Source organism: Polypterus senegalus, chromosome 2 (assembly GCF_016835505.1).
Source record: "Polypterus senegalus isolate Bchr_013 chromosome 2, ASM1683550v1, whole genome shotgun sequence".
In the NCBI taxonomy this organism is placed as follows: Eukaryota; Metazoa; Chordata; class Cladistia; order Polypteriformes; family Polypteridae; genus Polypterus; species Polypterus senegalus.
This window is the reverse complement of record NC_053155.1, coordinates 276,148,961-276,172,238: the sequence shown is the minus strand read 5'-3', so window position 1 is coordinate 276,172,238 and position 23,278 is coordinate 276,148,961. Positions and strand designations below refer to the sequence as shown.

The following is a 23,278-nucleotide window of genomic DNA, read 5'->3' as shown; positions in this document are numbered from 1 at the left end:
AATAAATAAATGACCAAGTTTAATATTTTTGTCTCATTTGTTTAACTGGTTTCTCTTTATCTACTTTTGGGACTTGAGAGAAAATATGATGATGTTTTAGGTCATATTTATGTAGAAATACAGAAAATTCTAAAGTGTTCACAAACTTTGAAGCACAACTGTTTCTACAGAGAGAAGCTTCTCAAAACTGAATCTCATAAAAAATAACTTGAGGTCTACAATGTCACAAGATAGTCTCAGTGGCCTTTCAGTGATGAGCATTAACAGAGATTTGTCTAGGAAAATATCATATGATGATGTAATAAATGATTTTGCAGCAAGAAAGTTAAGCCATGTCTGATTTTAAAAAGACTTATTTGCAATGTTAAGTCCCTACATTTCCCAGCAACATGTTTTTAATATTTATTTGTTGTACTTCCTTTTTCTATATGAAGTTTGTAGCGTCTGTTAAGTAAGTTATTTACATGCAAGGTGCTTCAATTTTGTTATTTTATTGTTTTACTAGCAGAATACCCGCGCTTCGCAGCGGAGAAGTAGTGTGTTAAAGAAGTTATGAAAAGAAAAGCAAACATTTTAAAAATAACGTAAGATGATTGTTAATGTAATTGTTTTGTCATTGATATGAGTGTTGTTGTCATATCTGTCTATTTATATATATATATATATATATATATATATATCTGTATATATATATATATATATATATATATATATATATATATATATATATATATATAAAAATACCTACGATTGGCAGCGGAGAAGTAAAAAGAAAAGGAAACATTTTAATAATAGCGTAACATGATTGACAATGTAATTGTTTTGTCATTGTCATGAGTGTTGCTGGCATATACATATATATACATATATATAAATATATATATATATACACATCTATACACATATATATACACAGTTATATATATATATATATACATATATATATACACACATAAATATATATACACATACTGTATATATACACACACACACACACATATATACACATATACATATCTACATATATACTGTATATACACATATATATACAAATCTACATATATATATCTACATATATATATATTAGGTGGGACTCGATTAAAAAATTAATCCAATTAATTAGAGGCTGTGTAAGAATTTATCTTGATTAATCGTATGTAATCGCACACGTAATTTGCCCCAAATCTCAAATGTTTTTTTTTAATTTAAAAGGGTTTTAGTGGGCGACAGAATCAAATAATAGACATGGACATGAATATTGTAAACTGAAGCTGTTTTAATTTCTGAAAAAAAGCTTTTAAACTGCATTTGAATTCAAAACAGAAACAAAAATATCATCCCTGGTTAAAATTGGGCAGACTTAAAAATAAAGTGGTAGTTTAAGTACTTTAAGTACATTTTCAGAATAGTATTGTCTTTAAATAATAATAACCAAAATTTCAACATAAAGTGCAGTTTTTCTTCTTAAAAAATAAGTCAGAAACATAAAAGGTAATTTGACCAACTTAATCTTTAAACTCTGAGTAACATTAGCCAAAATTATTTTGTACATTAGGCTAAAACAGTGTGATCATTGAACATTTTGTAATTAGATGTATTTAGAATTACTAACGGTCACGGAAGTCCAATGATCCCCAGTAAGAGCCACAAAGTCCGCTTTCTGTAATGCATCTAATTTTGCTTGCTTTTCAGTGTGCACAAAACCATGCTTTTATCAAGGCTTCGCCGGGTAGTCGAAATGATCAGTCGTAGGAACGCTTTATTCCGACTCTAACATTTTTGTAGCTGTGATGTGTGCATCAGTGTAATGGATGTACCAGGAAATCATGCATTGACAAAAGTTCCCGTTTGCTTGGAATTGAAAGTGTGATTAAATGCGTTATTTTTTTAACGCGTTATGGAGTACATGCATCGAAGCTTCTCAGCTGTGCTTGTGCTAAGAAAGGGAAACATTTTAAAAATAACGTAACATGATTCTGCGTAACCTAATATTTTTCATACGTCCCAAACCAAGGAGATCGAAGGTAAAATGAATCGGTAGCGCGTACATACTCAGTGCATCCCTCTCGGGAATCGAACCTCGAATGTCGGCGTTAGAGGCTTAAGACTCTACAATTGCCCACAGCGTGTGGCTTGTCTATGCTAGTATGTATTGTAGATCGGGTATATATATACATTTATATATATACCCGTGTATCGCAGTGGAGAAGTAGAAGTTATGAAAAAGAAAAGGGAACATTTTAAAAATAACGTAACATGATTGTCAATATACAGTAATTGTTTTGTGAGTGTTATTGAATGTTGCTGTCATCAAGGATTTGATTATCATTATTTCTTTCAATCAGGCTCGTATTTGTATGATGTGTTGTGTTCAAGTTACATTCCGTGTTTGTCAATCGTTGTAAAGATAAGAGGTTTCATTCATCGATTAGTTCTTTACTGCATCAATAAACAGCTCGTCTTCCTCTTTATCTGAGATGTGACAAACTGCATGCACGGGTTTTTTTACACTGTCTTCCTTTAGCGGACATTCACTTTTTCCACCGTGTGCTTTGTTTCCGCAGTAGCTGCACTTATGAATATGATTGTATGTATCAGACGCTTCATATTTTTTTGCTGCCTTCTCAATTGTGTAATTCGGTTTTTGTTCAGCACTCTTTGGAACTGTTGCTTTTTGTCTGTGCACTGCGTCAGTTCACGTGAGCCGCTTGGTGTTCTTGCATCGAAGGTTCCCAGCTGTGCTGGTGCCATCTCGCGTAATGTCAGCTAAGACCCGGCACTTAAAAGTTTCTCTCGCAGTTTCAATGAGTTTGTGCCAAACACCACCCTGACCATCTCATCTTCCTCTGCATAAGCACAGTCCTTCACCCGTGAATATTTACCGGCAGTGTTTGTATTGGATTGCCGCTGATGGACGGCCTTATATGGGCAGGCACTAAATTACAAACACCAGTGGCAGCCTGTCTATGAACTTAATTTAATATAAACTTACGGTTCACGCCGTGCTTTGTTTCCGCAGTAGCTGTACTTATGAATATGCTTGTATGCATCATTTGCTTCATAATGTTTTTCTGCCTTCTCAATTGTGAAATGGCGTTTTGTGCTCATCGCTGTTTGGAGTTCTTCCTTGTTCTCTACGTACTTACGTAGGAGGCGTGATGATGTCACACGAAACTCCCCCAACGGCCATCTTCAACTCAACTCCATTACATTATATGGAGAAAAATAGCTTCCAGTTATGACCATTACGCGTAGAATTTCAAAATGAAACCTGCCCAACTTTTGTAAGTAAGCTGTAAGGAATGAGCCTGCCAAATTTCAGCCTTCTACCTACACGGGAAGTTGGAGAATTAGTGATGAGTCAGTGAGTGAGTGAGTGAGTGAGTGAGGGCTTTGCCTTTTATTAGTATAGATAAGTTTTGTATGTTTTGGTACATCTACAATTTACTCTATATTTGTTAATTTATAATTAAATAAATGATTAACCTGTTTTAGTAACATATTGTGTATGTGTGTGTGTGTCTGTGTATGGTGGTGTGGAGGGGGGTTGAACAGATTTTCTTGCCTGGGGAACCAATTTGGTCAAAAACGATTCTAGTCCCATTTTTATGAATTTTAAAATATTTTTCTGTCTAATGAGGTTGATGCATTAAAAAAATAAAACCCAAGCACCTGACATAAGTTTAACAATATTTATGATTAGTAAATCTACTCCAGATATCAGTTCAGATGGAAAATGTCTTTGGTGACTAGAAAAAAGAAAAGGGAAACAAAATAGTTTCCAGCAATAACAGACCAACAAAGTGTCTCCTCTGTCCCATATAAAATAATGGAAGCTACAATAAGAAATAAACTAGAAGACTGTTTTGAAAAAAATAATACTCTAATACATAGGTTTAAAAAGGCAAATATCCAGGTAAACTATTTCATTGCATAACTAAGACGGTCGATAAAAGCAAAACATATAACATTGTTTACTGTTAGACTTTCAAAAATCCTTTGATGGGTCCAAAGAGAAAACTAAACCTGAAATTAAAAGCATTTGGCGTCAGTGGTAATACAGAAAATGAGACTAGTTTCTGAAAAATGTATTGGTGCTTCAAGGACTTGATTGGATTACTGCAAGCAGTTATTATAGGCACTAGACACTCTACAGCTGTGAGCAGCTGAAGATATTCCAAGGCTCAAGGGAATGTCCTCGTTTGACAAGCTTGGGGTATTGAACCTCTTTCACTCTTTCTGGAAGGCCATGTGAGGACCTAATTAACAGAGTTATTCAAAATTCTTAAAGGGTTTGAGAAAGCTGATCGATAAGAATAATTTGAATGAATTATATACTGGGTGACCCTGGTGGAAAGTTAGGAGATGTATAATCAAGATGGAATCCACGACAAACATTTTCAACACAAAATAGCGAGCTATGTAGTTATCAACAATTCGAGGTGGAGGAGTTGGAATGAATGAGAAATGTGGCTATCAGTGAACCATAAAGATAAGTGGGTCTGTAAAGTCTTTGCTAAATGTGTTATGTTTTCATTATGCATAAAAATATATTTATATGAGCATGTGTTTGGTTGGGAAGGTGACTAAAATGAGAAAATTAAAAATCAATTAGCAGTCTGTAAATAATTTCTAAGATATGTGTTGTCATATAGTCTTTCCAAAAAAATAAGCAATTTTACATATGCAGAATGTTTCTGTGTATGCTGTGATATTCTGGAAGGAAAGTACAGTACTTCTAATGATTTGGTATTATGATTAATTATGGCACACAGCTCTACATAATTAAACCCACCTTGTGTTTACAAAGATTACCTCAGTAATAGGTGTTACATGGGTTAATGATATTCAGAAAAGTCGTGCTCACTATACTTTCACAATAAAAAACTAAATGCTGTATACACAATCTACTACATACAGTGTATTAAACTTAATTAGCAGGATTACATTTTTTGAGCGTTTTCTATAAAAACAAATAATCACACTTGCCAGTCATCAACAATTACAGTATTTTACAATTAAAGAATCAATGTTTACTCTAAATTTCTTTTTATTGAAAAAATTAATTAAATGAAAACCATACCATATATAGTGTGTTCAATCAAAAAGCTTATTTATGTATTCAATTACAAGTACAGTTGTCTGATTAACTATATAATGTATACTACAACTCAGAACCAATAATCACAGTTCAGAAAGCTGTTTAGTCACACTCTAAACAATTCTAAAATAAAACATATTCACATTTATTTCCTTTTCAACTGACAGCTTTTATCACTTAATTAAATACCTGCAAAAAATCAGGTTAAGTAAAAAGACCTTGAATTCTTTTTACTCAGTAATGATGGCACCCCTTTTCACAGTGATTGGCTATAGATGCCATTACTTTGTGCAGCCTCATTATTTTACATCCATTAGATATTCTGGCAAGAAAATACACTGCCCTCTTGGTGCCAGTCAAATTCATTTAAACCAGAAGATTTTCATTCACCAGGATACTAGCCTAACTATAATTACTTAATTCACAAGATCACTATATTTAACAGCAATTTAAGGAATGAAACCTAAATGTGGTAGATGGGACTTTGTTTACTAGAAAATTTTAGAGCTACAGTATATTGTTGGGAGCTTCATCAAGGAGTCACCCGAATCAAACAGGTCAGAGACAAACCAGGCAAAGAATGAATGATATAAAGTTGGTTTACAAAATAATTCTATTACTGAATCCCTGCATTAAGGAGAGATTTCAGGTCTGAGTAGATGGTGTTTATTGACAAGTGTTTGGTGGCCAGGTGCAGGCAGGTTCATCCCAGAATGGCTATGCATCATTGCCATATTCACGTATAAGTTGCCCAGTTAAATATAAGGGTTTGGCAAAAATCAAGTCAGGTGACATCCATGATTTTGTAGGCACAATGTTTTGTCTCTCTAACCTAACAACACTAACATGAACACTAAGAAAGAAAGAAGGAAAGCTTACTTTTTTTTGTTGCTGTTTGGCTTCTCTCTTGGCTGCTCTTTCCTTTAGTCTTTTTTCCTGTTCAAAAAGAAAGAAAAATATTAGTGTTGCTGCTCTTATAGTCTACAAAATTCTATAACTTTAAATAATATTAATGTTACCACCTACCCAACTATTTACATTTGCAAAAAAGTTGGTCAGCTCAATAACCTAAACAACAGGTGCAAGTTAATCTGAACAGTCCACTGTAATTATAACAATTTCAAAAAATTCAAAGAGTTTCATAAGAGTTCAGTTTATAAATTCTACTAAAGCATATGTGTACAAGACTTTGTAACAGAAGAACATTAAGAAGAAGACTGATACAATCAAAACTTCTTTCCATTGCAAGCAAAACAGCCTGTGATGCTGCCTCCCTTAATCTGATGTGGACTTGTCTGTCCCACTTTCTTTACCTCTTTAACATAATTTGCCCCATGGAATTTGATTTTTGCAGTGCTTATGTGATACTTTGCTAGCTGCTATAATGGTGGTAACTTTATAGTTGCTATAATGGCTTCTTTGCATTTTGGCATAGATTCTACAAGTTTCTGAAGTTGCATTGTATCAAGTTTTTCCAAAACAAATCCCATAATTTGGAAATTTGATATTGGTGGATGATGCAAGGATGTTGCTTCAGAACCTTTCATTAGTACACAATTAGAATTAAACCTACTGACTGGACTGACCATGTTTTATGATTTACATGACAGTTCATACTATCAGTTGAACATTGTGAGCACACAGATAATCTGTAACATACTAATATCATCAGGATAGAAATGTTTAACCATTAGTAGAACATGAATACACAACCTTGCAGGCAAAGGTAATAAATAAGCCTAAACCATGACAAGAAAACACAACCAACACTGTCCTGACAAGCCTTCGCTGCAGGAAGCAAGCATTCAGGCTCGTAGGTGTCTTTTGTTGTGCAGCACACATGCATTCTCCGCCTATAAAAATAAGGTGAAATATTTCTTAACTGACTGGAGGACTTTTTCCTTACTGCTTATTGAACTGCTGTTTATGTTTTCCTACTGTTTTACCCACACCAGTTTTCTTATGTCTAATTAGGCATACATACACTACTACTTCACAAACCTATCCCTACCTATAAAATCTTTGACAAACTCTTGATGAAAAATCCTCCATCCAGTTTAGATTGCCAGCTGCAAAAATGATCCTGGGTTCTTTATTCATGAAGCATGTGCAAGTTGATCAGTCTGGACCATTACAGATCCAGTTACTTCTTAAAAGTAACTTAAGTTACTTTCTTGATATAATGAATGCCTGGGTCTGCCTAGGATTTTTAGACATTTTAGGCATGATGGGATATTTTAAATGCCTAATAACCTCCAACATATCTGTATACTCATTTACAAGTATTTTCTTTTATATAGGGTGGTCCAGATCTAATTATACAATTTTCATTATGCTATAACTTATTAAGTTTATTAAATATAAAATCACCCAAAAAATCCCGGACCATCAAGAAGTGTGTGAACTGACAACATGAAGAATCGTCTTCGTGCCGAACTGGAATCGTCCCCGCATAAATAAAAGTCATCCACACGATCTGGATCTGCATAATTAGATCTGGACCACCCTGTATTGTGAGTTACATGTCCCTGAAATTATTTATTCATATTAATCCAGCAGATTGCTACTACTGTTTACATAAAGTTAAGGTTTATTTTAGTGTTGTGTTGAGTGCTGAGGAAACGGATTAAAGGTAATACATGTAAAGTAAGTATAAAAGAATGCTCTTACAAATCATCCTTACGGCTAACATTCCACAGTAATAGGTAATCCATCCATTCATCCATTATCCACCGCATATCCAAGGTTGGGATGCAGAGGCAGCAGACTAAGCAGGGAAGCCCAGACCTCCCTCTCCCCAGCCACCTCCTCTGGGAGGACCCCAAGGTGTTACCCAGGCCAGCCAGGAGATATAATCCCTCCAGCGTGTCCTGGGTCTGTCCCGTGGCCTTCTTCCGGAGGGACATGCCTGGAACACCCCCCAGGGAGGCATCCAGGGGGCATCCTGACCAGATGCTCAAACCACCTCAACTGACTCCTCTCAGTGCGGAGGAGCAGCGACTCTACTCCAAGTCTCTCCCAGATAACTGAACTCCTCACCCTATATCTAAGGGAAAATCCAGCCACCCTGCGGAAAAAACTCATTTTGGCTGCTTGTATCCGCGATCTTGCTCTTTCAGTCACTACCCAAAGCTCGTGGCCATAGGTGAGGGTAGGAATGTAAATCGACTGGTAAACTGACAGCCTCGCCTTTGGCTCAGTTCTCTCCTCACCACAACGGACCCTTGCAGAGCCCGCATTACTGCAGATGCCGTACCGATCCGTCAAACAACCTCCCGCTCCATTCTTCCCTCACTCGTGAACAAGATACTTGAACTTCTCTACTCGAGGCAGCAATGTGTTCCCAACCCAGAGAGAGCATTCCACCCTTTTTCAGGATGAGAACCATGGACTCGGATTTAGAGGTGCTGACTCTGATCACCGCTGCTTCACACTCGACTCCAAACCTCTCCAGTGAGAGCTGGAGGTCACTGTCTGATGAAGCCAACAGAACCATGTCATCCGCAAATAGCAGAGACGAAATTCTGAGGTCACCGAACCAGACCCCCTCCGCTCATTGGCTGTGCCTAGAAATCCTATCCATAAAACTTATGAATAGAATCGGTGACAAAGGGCAGCCCTGGTGGAGTCCAGCCTCAACAGGAAATGAGTTTGACTTATTACCGGCAATGCGGACCAATGTATTCCAAATTTAAGTAAAATGCTAAAGTAGACTACTGTATTAGAAGCATCAACAATCAACACTTTGCATCTAACTCTCAAGTTAGTTACTTAAAAGCATTAACAATTTCAAATACTGTATTCTCTTCTTTAAATAAGCAAAGTACTCAAATGTTGCATTTTTTAATATTTTCTTCTAAAAGTAACTGGAAAAATTGTAAAATGCTGCTTTTTTTCTTGGTTTATACAGTACAAACCATTAACTGTTAGATTATTAAAGAAATGTTAAACCTTGACACTCTTACATAGGCTTTTTTATATAACATACATTTTTGTGTTATGGATTCAAGGGTGACATTTTTCAATATTTTATAGGATTCACGGATCACATTTTTCTATATTTTTTATATTTTATTACTTTTTGTTTGGATATATGCAACTAAAATTGGATTTAAATTATTATCTGACTTTTTCATTTTATATAAAAAACAACCCTATAATAATAAATTATTTCATTATACAGACAACAATGCAAAAATGAAATGACATTATTGATTGTTATGGTTTTATGCTGCACTGATTCCTGAATTTCAAAAATGAAGATAAGTGTACAGTACTGCTGCTCTAAAACAAGATGGCTTGATGTGAGCATGAAATATTGTATATTTATGAACAAGGTCCATAGAAAAACAACAATAAGCCAGCAATAAAATAAGAAAGTGGCCCTCTGACCCAAAGTTTACTTTTTGCCTTTCCTAATGTTCTCTTGCAAGTCATGTACCCAATACACGGTAAAGCAGTGACATAGTAACTGGAACTGCTGATTTGAATTCCTGCCTTGTCAATGCATGTGTTCCACAGGTGTTCCTTGGCTATTCTGGTCTCTAATCTGACATCTCAAAGATATATTAGATACATTTGGATCTGTAAACTAGATACATGTAGTAATTGCCTTGAGCCTGATGCTGTCAGGATGTTCCAGTGTTACCAGGCAGCCTGAAATGGATTAATTAAGCACCCTAATGGATGGATGGATGGATAGATAGATAGATACTTTATTAATCCCAAGGGGAAATTCACATACTCCAGCAGCAGCATACTGATAAAGAACAATATTAAACAGTGATAACAATGAAAGTATAACAGACAGACAATAATTTTGTATATTATATATATTTGTATATACCCCCCGGGTGGAATTGAAGAGTCGCATAGTGTGGGGGAGGAACCTGGGAGTTTGTCAGTGGAGCAGGACAGCGACAGCAGTCTGTCGCTGAAGCTGCTCCTCTGTCTGGAGATGATCCTGTTCAGTGGATGCAGTGCATTAAGCACATTATGCACCATACCTCGAACTACTAAAGTGGTACATCTAGAACCAGACTTAATAAAACGTGTTCTAATTGGCACTGTATCTAAACAAACATGCTGTTCATGGCTATTGTGATTTATTAAAACAATGTTTCCCAAGTTCTTCAGTGTCCAGCAATTAAGTAACTTTTTTATGTGGGGGGAAAAATGTTTTGCAAAGCAAATGGATGAGGCTATGATATAGTATGAGTCAGCAGGTGTAACTGTATTTTGGCAGGAATTGTGCCAGCTGGTAAGCTATAACAAATGTTATGTCTGGATGGATGATATACAGACTTGATCTTATGTAAGTAAAACACAGACTAAAAATGTGCAGTTGCAAAAACTTTACAGCCTTAATTGTAGCTATCAGTTTGATAATGCTACAAAGTTATTCAAGAAAAGAATAAAAACAATAAAATTGTGCTATACAAAGTAAACCCACCAGTGCTAAATAAGTGCATATATGATCCTACTAGGACCAGATGAAAACTTAAGTGTTAATTTAATGCTTAGATCTGCTAACCTACATCATGAACAGCCAAAGCCTTGGTACTCACAGCACAATCCCAGTGGGATATCTGCAGCTAGGTATCATTACAGCCACATAAGGAACTACCTACTGCTGACACAAATGTGCTACTGCTGCCTTGTATGTAAAATGTATTTGTTTGATGTTCTTGTTACTTACTAAGACAGTGAAACCATCATGGCAGGAATGCTATCAGACTGGTACCAAACCATGAAGTTCTTAGAAAGTTAACTCATTATTATTTACTGATATCCTTCCTTTTTTATTATAATTTTGATTCTACATCTGGAACATCTAACTAAATTTAAAAAATTTTGTGCAAGTGCACTATAGATGACAATCTACTGGGAAAAATGGCATTGCCTTCTACATCACTTGGAGGCCTTGCTTTATCTAGTTAGAATAAACTTTAAAGAATCATCTATGAGAACAATAATGTCAGGAACACTAGACATCAGAAAGTTTCTCTCCTCCTAGGTAAGCTTATACATAAAAGGCAAAAAAATTATTTTCAAGAGATACTGTGCAGAAGTGTTTTCTCGTTTGGAAACACTACACAGCATATAAAATTTTTTAAAAATTTATACAGGAGGGCTGAACAAAAATTAATGAATATTCAACAATCGAGAAAAATGAAATGCACGGTATTGTAATAAGGCTATCCCTCTTATTTACAGACTAATAGTTAAATATGAAAAAAATGGATGACAAAGATAAGCATTTCAATGTTAGTTTCTTGGATTTCTGGTAATGGAGGACGTCTTCATACAACTTGAACGTACATAATGAGTGTTAGCAGCATCACATTATGCACTTCAAAGTACTTAAACGATAGGAAAAGGCCTTCCTAACCTCTCTTAAGTAGTTGCTTATGAACTGTCTCTACCAAAAACAAGAAAGAAAAAACAGACAAGTTAATCTGAATGCTGTAAAACAGAGTAAAGGCAAGTGAAAAAACTGTAACAAGACTTAAGACTATTTATGCACAGTTGGAACCAAGTATGAATTTCTAATTAGTATTTTAATAAAATGAAGTGAATATTTGTTATGTATACTGTATATAGTACAAAGAAATTCTTACTTAAAATTTTTATTGTCACTGGTCTCTGTTCCAGTGGCTTGTAAAGCTATGTTGTAGAGGGAGTTGTAGAGTTTCAAAAGGCAAACTGGTCTAAAAATCAGGCCACACAAATAAGAACTCAAACTTTTAATCTGTCAAAAGCACTTTATCCTGCTTTTCTACTTTACTCTGTGAAAAGCACTCTATCCAGGTTTAATACTAAGTAACTGTGTTACTAGGCAGCTCTCACAGATCACACACAGTAAAATACTCTAGCCAGACGCATGACAAATTATATGGTAATTTTTTTATATTTAAATTTTCCAGACAAGAAAAATTCATTTGACTGTTGAAAACTGTTTAATCGGTTTAGTCAGTTACAGTATAATGCAACAAAGAAAAACAGGTGATATTTAACATATGTTGAAACAGATATGGTTAAAAAGCAACCATTAAATACTATTTAAAGACCAAAAAAAGATAAAACAGCGGAAGATATTTAGCAATGGCATGACTGACAAGATAAAGCAACTTTTGTGCTTTCATTTTATAAAATGTGCCCTACTGAATATAAAAAATTAATTTTACATTAATATGAAGCATTTTATTCAGGGTAACAGCTGGAAAAACCAACCATGTGTGAAACAATCAAAATATGTAAATGGAGAAAGACTTAACATGCTAATGGCGATTGAATTATTGGAATAAAACGCCCAGACAGTTGTGTATGGTTCAATGGATAACCATTCTTTGACATTTATATTCCAAGTGTGATATTTGCTTTATTCATTTCCTCCTAAAAATGATTAGATATATTCTAACTTGACTTTCTTGATTATCAGCTGCCATCAAAATGATATGGCACCGGCTACTGCTTTTGTCTTGAAGGTCTACAGCTTGGCTTCAAACACAGCCCAGTTCCTGTCTGGTATTCTGTGGAATTCTCTCTATGCTGGCATGGATTTTTTTCTCCAGGTACTTCGTTTTTTTTTATTTGGCATATGATGAAAAAGTAGTTCATATAAGGCTAATGGCAGCAGTCAGCTGTTTAACTATACAGATTCCTCTGCAGGTGTGAAAAAAATATAAACAGAGCAAGGGTAAAGAAAGGAAAATATGGTATCATCACAGTTCCAACAAAAATCACTCTAAAATCTGGTCAATCCTGCTTGTTATGTGACCATCATCCATCCATCCATCCATCCATTCTCTTCCGCTTATCCGAGGTCGGGTCGCGGGGGTAGCAGCTTAAGCAGAGAGGCCCAGACTTCCCTCTCCCGGCCACTTCTTCCAGCTCTTCCGGAGAATCCCAAAGGCGTTCCCAGGCCAGCCGGAGACATAGTCCCTCCAGCGTGTCCTGGGTCTTCCCCGGGCCTCCTCCCGGTTGGACGTGCCCGGAACACCTCACCAGGGAGGCGTCCAGGAGGCATCCTGATCAGATGCCCGAGCCACCTCATCTGACTCCTCTCGATGCGGAGGAGCAGCGGCTCTACTCTGAGCCCCTCCCGGATGACTGAGCTTCTCACCCTATCTTTAAGGGAAAGCCCAGACACCCTGCGGAGGAAACTCATTTCAGCCGCTTGTATTCGCGATCTCGTTCTTTCGGTCACTACCCATAGCTCATGACCATAGGTGAGGGTAGGAGCGTAGATCGACTGGTAAATTGAGAGCTTTGCCTTACGGCTCAGCTCCTTTTTCACCACGACAGACCGATGCAGAGCCCGCATCACTGCGGATGCCGCACCGATCCGCCTGTCGATCTCACGCTCCATTCTTCCCTCACTCGTGAACAAGACCCCGAGATACTTGAACTCCTCCACTTGGGGCAGGATCTCTCCCCCAACCCTGAGAGGGCACTCCACCCTTTTCGGCTGAGGACCATGCTCGGATTTGGAGGTGCTGATTCTCATCCCAGCCGCTTCACACTCAGCTGCGAACCGATCCAGAGAGCTGAAGATCACGGCTTGATGAATCAAACAGGACAACATCATCTGCAAAAAGCAGTGACCCAATCCTGAGTCCACCAAACCGGACCCCTTCAACACCCTGGCTGCGCCTAGAAATTCTGTCCATAAAAGTTATGAACAGAATCGGTGACAAAGGGCAGCCCTGGCGGAGTCCAACTCTCACTGGAAGCGGGCTCGACTTACTGCGGCAATGCGGACCAAGCTCTGACACGGTTGTACAGAGACCGAACAGCTCTTATCAGGGGTCCGGTACCCCATACTCCCGAGCACCCCCACAGGATTCCCGAGGGACACGGTCGAATGCCTTTTCCAAGTCCACAAAACACATGTAGACCGGTCGGGCAAACTCCCATGCACCCTCCAGGACTCTGCTAAGGGTGAAGAGCTGGTCCACTGTTCCGCGACCAGGGCCGAAAACCACACTGTTCCTCCTGAATCCGAGGTTCGACTATCCGGCGGACCCTCCTCTCCAGAACCCCCGAATAGACTTTTCCAGGGAGGCTGAGGAGTGTGATCCCTCTATAGTTGGAACACACCCTCCGGTCCCCTTTTAAAGAGGGGACCACCACCCCGTCTGCCAATCCAGAGGCACTGTCCCGATGTCCATGCGATGTTGCAGAGGCGTGTCAACCAAGACAGTCCTACAACATCCAGAGCCTTAAGGAACTCCGGTATCTCATCCACCCGGGGCCCTGCCACCAAGGAGTTTTTTGACCACCTCGGTGACTTCAGTCCCAGAGATGGGAGAGCCCACCTCAGAGTCCCCAGGCTCTGCTTCCTCATTGGAAGGCATGTTAGTGGGATTGAGGAGGTCTTTGAAGTACTCCTCCCACCGACCCTAGCGTCGAGTGAGGTCAGCAGGCACCATCCCCACCATATACGGTGTTGACACTGCACTGCTTCCCCTCCTGAGACGCGGACGGTGGACCAGAATCTCCTCGAAGCCGTCCGAAGTCGTTCTCCATGGCCTCTCCAAACTCCTCCCATGCCCGAGTTTTGCCTCAGCAACAACGAAGCCGCGTTCGCTTGGCCTGCGGTACCTATCAGCTGCCTCCAGAGACCCACAGGACAAAAAAGTCCTATAGGACTCCTTCTTCAGCTTGACGGCATCCCTCACGCGGTGTCCACCAGCGGGTTGGGGATTGCCGCCACGACAGGCACCGACCACAGCTCCGGTCAGCCGCCTCAACAATAGAGGCACGGAACATGGCCCATTCGGACTCAATGTCCCCACCTCCCTCGGGGCGTGGTTGAAGTTCTGCGGAGGTGGGAGTTGAAGCTACTTCTGACAGGGGACTCTGCCAGCCGTTCCCAGCAGACCCTCACAACACGTTTGGGCCTACCAGGTCTGACCGGCATCTTCCCCACCATGAAGCCAACTCACCACCAGGTGGTGATCAGTTGACAGCTCCGCCCCTCTCTTCACCCAGTGTCCAAGACATATGGCCGCAAGTCCGGCGACACGACCACAAAGTCAATCATCGACCTGAGGCCTAGGGTGTCCTGGTGCCAAGTGCACATATGAACACCCTTATGCTTGAACATGGTGTTTGTTATGGACAATCCATGACGAGCACAGAAGTCCATAACAAAACACCGCTCGGGTTCAGATCGGGGGGGCCATTCCTCCCAATCACGCCCTTCCAGGTCTCACTGTCATTGCCCATGTGAGCATTGAAGTCTCCCAGCAAAGCGAGGGAATCCCAGAAGGTATGCCCTCTAGCAACCCTCCAGAGACTCCAAAAGGGTGGATACTCCAAACTGCTGTTGGCATACGCACAAACAACAGTCAGGACCCTTCCCCACCCGAAGGAGGGAGGCCACCCTCTCGTCCACCGGGGTAAACCCCAATGCACAGGCTCAGAATCGGGGGGCAATAAGTATGCCCACACCTGCTCGGCCTCTCACGGGGCAACTCCAGAGTGGTAGAGAGTCCAGCCCCTCTCAAGGAGATTGGTTCCAGAGTCCAAGCTGTGCGTCGAGGTGAGTCCGACTATGTCTAGCCGGAGCCTCTCGACCTCGTGCACTAGCTCAGGCTCCTTCCCCTTCAGAGAGGTGACATTCCACGTCCCAAGAGCCAGTTTCTGTAGCCGAGGATCAGACCGCCAAGGTCCCCGCCTTCGGCCACCACCCAACTCACACTGCACCCAACCTCCTTGGCCCCTCCCATAGGTGGTGAGCCCATGGGGAGGTGACCATCATGATTTCCATTAAGGCATTTTTTTATTTTAAACTTTATTTTGCTATTTTTTACCATTTAAAACCTAAGAAAAAACTGTAGGTTCACATCAAAACTATAACCTAGGATTCAGAAGAAGCCTTAACTTGGCCATTAATGATTCATTCCTAACACAGTAAGAAATACCATAACTGAACTTTTTATATTTACATTTTAAAAACAAAACTAAATAACATTCTATTGCTATGATCGGATCACAGGTGGAGTTCTGTCTCTGTCTCATAGTAAAATTGTACTTACTATGGGCTAAGGTCTATTGATGGTACCCCATCATTCTTTTCTAACAATACAATAAAGGGGGTCGCTATTCATCTGGTCACTCGGAACTGGATTAAGTGAACTTGAAAATATGTTCTGCAAGTGTCAGTGTAAGAACCAATACAAATTTCTCACTGTATATAATCATGAGAAATAATATCCCATTAACTCATATACTGGAGACATGAAGTTTTCAGTAAAATGTAGTAACAATTCTCCAATAGATTTATTAAATGAAGAAAAACATTTGATCAGCAATATCTACTATTCATTCAATCATTGCATGTTATGCAAACAGCAATGTAACACTGTTAATTCAAAGATTTTGAATAAAAGCTTATCTTTCAGTTCACAGATTGTTCCATTGTGTAAGACATCTTCAGGTTAATGGTTTTCTTTCTTGCCAATCTCTTCACTGGAGACCAATTTATGTTGTTTATGGAACATGTCATTTAAATTCACTGTTCTTGTTCTCATTTTTCTGCATCATAAATTCTTATCATTGAATACAGTATACATTTACTTTTCTGAGAAAAATCAACAAAATGTTATGGTAAATCATGTGCATTGGTACCTCTTAGTTCTCAACTATTTTTAGTTATTTCTTTATTTTAAATTAAAGCTGTTACTTTATAAATAACACCAACATACATGTGCCAATGATAAAAAGATAGCTGTTACACTGTCAGCAATGCTGCAATTTCCACTTTATTGTTAATTAGTATTAGAGGAAAAAAAATCAAGTGATTAAGGACTCAAACACAAGTAAACTAAGAGAAGCCAAACAAAAAGACTTCTATATGTTAATAGTCATGAATACTTGCAGACAAAACACACTACTGCCAAAATTACAGACAGAGCTCAAGTATAGACCAACGGCCACAACATCCCCAGAGCAAGTGGTAAAGACTAATAATTTCAGATTTGCTTGTTTTCTTCATTGAACAAATGCAGGATTGATAGAAATGACTACTGTAAAATTCTCTGCCTGTTCACTTTCATCAACTGGTTAAATCAGAATTTTGTCATGAAGGACTATATAGCTAGAATCAGAAACATAGAATAACATTCTCAAACCTGTGTAACTCAATTTTCCGGGGACCAAAGCCAATCTCAGCAGCATTGGGTTGCGAAACAGAAACCAACCCTGGAAGAGCACACTCCTTACTACAGTTCTTATCTTGAAGCCATTGCAATGAGCTAAGTTAGGAAATTACAGAAAAAAAATTTAGCTCTAATTTATTTATGAATTAATGAATACATTTTCTTCTGTTTGGCTTATGTAATATTTTTACCTCATTATTCTGCATCATACAACGTGATCACAAAATGTAGAACTTCTTAATTCTATTTAAAATTTTTGAAAGAGAAGGATGCTCAATCACTGTAGTAGTTAATCTCTCAATATAAAATAAGATATGCTGATCTCAGGATTTCAATAAAGACTGAGAATACCGTACAACCTACTGATCAAGGCTGCAAGAAGAGATATTCAGTATATTTAAATGACTGTGAGTGATCTGTTTAGGTAAAATTCATGAAAACCGTAATGACTATTTCTAACCAACTTTTTCTATTTGGAATCTGCTCTTACACCTGATGCCACTATGATCAGGTGATTTATCAGATCATCAAATAATTTCATCACACTCATGGATATTAATCTACATGCAGAGCATTGATCTAGCCTAGGTTATGAACACTTTGATTTTACCCTTTCAAGATATTGTGAGCTAACCCAGCCATGGGAGATGCACAAACCAGTGTGTTTTTTTTTCATGTCAGTCCAAAGTCTGGATATATGGGAAGGTTTATGTCAGAAAGGGCATTTGGTGTAAAATTATGCCAGATCAATATGCGGACAACAATACAGATTTCCATATCAGGTTAACAACGGCAGCCACCAGTAATGCTAGCCAACAGGGTGCTGGAAGAAACTGAACTACAATTGACTGAAGAAGGAGAAGTAGGGAAAGGCGTGTCCAGAGGCAGGAGGAAAGTAACAAGACTGGAATTGAGGGTAGGAACTTTGAATATTGGCAGTATGACTGGTAAGGGGAGAGAGTTAACTGATGTGATGGAGAGTACGAAGATTGAAATATTGTGCATGAAAGACTAAATGGAAGCTAAGTAAGGCCAGCTGGATCGGAGGTGGGTTCAAATTGTTCTATCATGATGTGGATGGGAGGAGAAATGGGGTAGGGGTTATTCTAAAGGAGCAGTATGTCAAGAGTGTTTTGGAGGTGAAATGAGTGTCAGACAGAGTAATGAATTATAAAGCTGGAAACTGAAGGTTTGATGATGAATGTTGTTAATGCATTTGCCCCGCAAGTTGGGTGTGTGATGGATGAGAAAGATGATTTCTGGAATGAGTTGGATGAAGTAATGGACAGTGTACCAAGGGACAGAAAGTGCTGATCGGAGTGGATTTCAATGGACATGTTGGTGAAGGGAACAGAGGAAACGAGGATCTGATGGGCAGATATGGTGTCAAGGAGAGGAATGAAGAAGGTCAGATGATAGTGGATTTTGCGAAAAGGATAGGCATGGCTGTGATGAATATGTATTTTAAGAAGAGGGAGGAATGTAGGGTGACGTACATTAGTGGAGGAAGATGCACACATGTACATTACATCCTATGCAGAAGAGTCAATCTGAAGGAAATTGCAAAGTAGTGACAGGGGAAAGTGTTGTTAGACAACACAGGATATTGATCTGTAGGATGACATTGGAGATTAAGAAGAGGAGGAGAGTGAGGGCAGAGGCAAGGATCAAATGGTGGGAGTTGAAAAAGGAAGACTGCAAGGTTGAGTTTTGGGCGGAGGTAAGACAGGCACTGGGTGGCAGTGAAGAGTTACCAGACAGCTGGGCAACTACAGCAGAAGTAGTAAGGGTGACAGCAAGAAGGGTGCTTGACTATATCTAGATTATATCTGGACAGAGGAAGTAGGACAAAGAAACCTGGTGTTGGAATGGGGAAGTACAAGAGAGTATACAGAGAAAGAGGCCGGTGAAGAACAAGTGGGATAGTCAGAGAGATGCAGAAAGTAGACAAGAGAGAAGAGATAAGGTGTAAGGTGAAGAGAGAAGCAGTGATGTCTAAAGAAAAGGTGTATGATGAGCTGTATGAGAGGTTGGGCAAATGAGGGAGAAAAGGACCTGTACCGATTGGCTAGACAGAGGGACTAAGCTGGGAAAGATGTGCAGCAGGTTAGGATGATAAAGGATAAAGATGGAAACATATTCACAAGTGAGGAGAGTGTGTTAAGCAGACGGAAAAAATACTTTGAGAGGCTGGTGAATGAAGAGAATGAGAGAGAGAGAGAGAAAGATGGATACCTGTGGAAACATGGAGGTGTTTAGGAGAGATGGCAGTGGAGTTTTTAACCAGATTGTTTAATGCAATCTTGGAAAGTGAGAGGATATCTGAGGAGTGGAGAAGAAGTATACTGGTACCGATTTTTAAGAATAAGGGGAATGTGCAGAGCTGTAGTAACTACAGGGGGATAAAACTGATGAGCCACAACATGAAGTTATGGGAAAGAGAAGTGGAAGCTAGATTAAGAAGGGGGGTAATGATTAGTGAGCAGCGGTATGGTTTCATGCCAAGAAAGAGCACCACAGATGCAATGTTTGCTTTGATTGTGTTGATGGAGAAGTATAGAGAAGGCCAGAAGAAACTGTACTGCACCTTTGTGGATCTGGAGAAAGCATATGACAGGGTGCCTTGAGAGGAGTTGTGGTATTGTATGAGGAAATTTGGAGTGGCAGAGAAGTATGTAAGAGCTGGTATAGGATATGTATGAGGGAAGTGTGACAGTGGTGAGGTCTGCTGTAGGAGTGACGGGTGCATTGAGGGTGGAGTTAGAATTACATCATGGATCGGCTTTGAGTCCTTTCTTATTTGCAATGGTGATGGACAGGTTGACAGAAAAGATTAGACAGGATGTTATATGAGTTGGAGATGGTAGCACTGACAAAAAACAGGAGACAGAGCTGGAGTTGGCAGAGTTAAAGATGCTAAGATTTGCATTAGGTGCGACAAGGATGGAAAGGATTAGAAATGAGTATGTTAGAGGGTCAGCTCAAGTTGGATGGTTTGGGGACAAAGAGGCAAGATTGCGTTGGCCTGGACATGTGCAGAGGAGAGTTGCTGGATATACTGGGAAAAGGATACTAAGAATGGTCTGCCATGTAAAAGAGGAAAAGAGAAAGGTCTAAGACGGGGTTTATGGATGTCATGAGAGAAAATATGCAGGTGATGGTTGTTACACAGCAAGATGCAGAAGACAAATGGAAATGGAAAAAGATGATCCATTGAGGTAACCTCTAATGGGAGCAGCTGAAAGAAGAAGATATTGTGAGATACTAAATGTTTATTGGCTTGTACATGTATCCCAGCTAGAGCGTTGATGTTTATTGTTCAACAGACTTCCATAATCGCCATCTAACACACACATGCGCACACACACCCACTACTGAGCAATATAGCAAAACTGTGTAGCAAATCTATAAAGCAAGCAAAAGAAACAATAGTGTTAGTCATACTGAAACTGGGGCAATGAGGGCAAGAATGCCAAAAGTTAATCGTATATTCTCACCATTTACCTCAATAAAATAAATAACGATAGATAGATAGATAGATAGATAGATAGATAGATAGATAGATAGATAGATAGATAGATAGATAGATAGATAGATAGATAGATAGATAGATAGATAGATAGATAGATAGATAGATAGATAGATAGATAGATAGATAGATAGATAGATAGATAGACTTTATTAATCCCAAGGGGAAATTCACATAATCCAGCAGCAGTATACTGATACAAAAAGCAATATTAAATTAAATAGTAATAAAAATACATGTAAAAAGCAGACAATAACTTTAAATAATGTTAGCATTTACTCCCCCGGATGGAGTTGAAGAGTCGCATAGTGTGGGGGAGGAATGATCTCCTCAGTCTGTCAGTGGAGCAAGACAGTGACAAAAGTCTGTCACTGAAGCTACTCCTCTGCCTGGAAATGACACTGTTAAGTGGATGCAGTGGATTATTCATGATTGACAGGAGTTTGCTTAGTGCCCGTCACTCATGCCACAGATGTTAAACTGTCCAACTTTAATCCTAAAATAGAGCCTGCCTTCTTAACAAGTTTGTCCAGGCGTGAGGGGTCTTTCATCTTTATGCTGCCACCCCAGCACACCACCGCGTAGAAGAGGGCACTCGTCACAACCGTCTGGTAGAACATCTGCAGCATCTTATTGCAGATGTTGATGGACGGCAACCTTCTAAGAAAGTATAGTCGGCTCTGACCTTTCTTACATAGAGCATCAGTATTGGCAGTCCAGTCCAATTTGTCATCCATCTGCACTCCCAGATATTTATAGGTCTGCACCCTCTGCACACAGTCACCTCTGATGATCACAGGGTCCATGAGGGGCCTGGGCCTCCTAAAATCCACCACCAGCTCCTTGGTCTTGCTGGTGTTAAGGTATAAGTGGTTTGAGTCGCACCATTTAACAAAGTCTTTGATTAGCTTCCTGCACTCCTCCTCCTGCCCACTCCTGATGCAGCCCACAATAGCAGTGTCATCAGCGAACTTTTGCACATGGCAGGACTCCGAGTCATATTGGAAGTCTGATGTATATAGATTGAACAGGACCGGAGAAAGTACAGTCCCCTGCGGCGCTCCTGTGTTGCTGACCACAATGTCAGACCTGCAGTTCCCAAGATGCACATATTGAGGTCTGTCTGTGAGATAGTCCACGATCCATGCCACCAGGTGTGAGTCTACTCCCATCTCAGTCATCTTGTCTCTAAGGAGCAGAGGTTGGATGGTGTTGAAGGCTAGAGAAGTCCAAAAACATAATTCTTACAGCACCACTGCCTCTGTCCAAGTGGGAGAGTAATCGGTGTAGCATATAGATGATGGCATCTTCCGCTCCCACCTTCTCCTGGTATGCGAACTGCAGAGGGTCGAGGGTGTGGCGGACCTGTGACCTCAGGTGGTGAAGAAGCAGCCGCTCCATGGTCTTCATCAAATGTGACATCAGAGCAACAGGCCGGAAGTCATTCAGCTCACTAGGACATGATATCTTTGGGACTGGGGTGATACAAGATGTTTTCCAAAGCCTTGGGACTCTCCCCTGTTCCAGGCTCAGGTTGAAGATGTGTTGTAGAGGACTCCCCAGTTTCAGTGCACAGGCCTTCAGCAGTCGTGACAATACTCCATCTGGACCCGCTGCTTTGCTGGCACGAAGTACATACTTTGTTAAGGATTTAACCAAAAAAAAAGTAAAGGACAAGGCGAACTGTTCCATTACTGCTTCAATACCAGCTACAAGTGAAGAAATCATAGCTACTGGCATCATTATAAAAATAATAGGTGGAAAAACACTTTTTAAATAATAGAAGAACGCTTTCAGAGGACTAAATACAGAGGATATTCCACAAAGTCGCAATGACTGCAGACAGGGAACAGCATGACAATCAAATCAGAAAATATACAGTACTGTATGCAGAGAAAAAACTAATTTTATTTTGGTTTTGAGTGAGTAAGAAAGCAAAGTAACATTAGACTATTTACTATATTAGACATCCTGCACAATCTAACAAATGCTGATGCAGCGCGGAGTTATTTCATGAAATGTACATTTGTTTAAACCGGCAAAATTTACATTTGTGCAGCAAATATCTCTTTTCAACTGACAGAGCTAGAATGACCTAAAATTCTCAGGAGCTTGTTGATCACATGGGATAGCTTGTTCCAATAGTGCACCTGTGACAAATTTTCAAAAGTTCAATCTTAGGAAATTGACATTATCAAAATTAGATGGCTGTACTCCAATATAACCAGATTCAAAATTAGATGGCTGTACTCCAATATAACCAGATTCTGCCCTATGTAGTTACAGAAAGTGCACAAGATGACTCTCATAAAAAAATAATAAATAAGATGCTAACCATCTTATTAAGAAGCTATTTCGCTCCTAACAGGTGCATGGGAGATTGTGAAAATGCTCCTTACTATTATACTATTACCAAACCTCCTTTTTAATAGCATGGGGACCCACTTAACGGTCCAAGAGTGACACATTTTAATGTAGTTG

General features: G+C 39.4%; 1 protein-coding gene across 2 annotated transcripts in view; it reads right to left on the bottom strand.

Annotated features, from left to right (window-relative positions):
• The window catches only part of ddx10 (DEAD (Asp-Glu-Ala-Asp) box polypeptide 10), a 443,025-nt gene that overhangs the window by 141,332 nt on the left and 278,415 nt on the right, over nt 1-23,278 (bottom strand). Inside the window, exons 16-17 of one of the 2 annotated variants that reach the window (XM_039745620.1) lie at nt 5,981-6,037; nt 4,737-4,738 (exon numbers count right to left, since the gene is read on the bottom strand). In XM_039745620.1, the coding sequence (XP_039601554.1) occupies nt 4,737-4,738; nt 5,981-6,037 (59 nt within the window). The remainder of the gene's footprint in view (nt 1-4,736; nt 4,739-5,980; nt 6,038-23,278) is intronic. The other variant, XM_039745618.1, reaches the window with a different exon arrangement.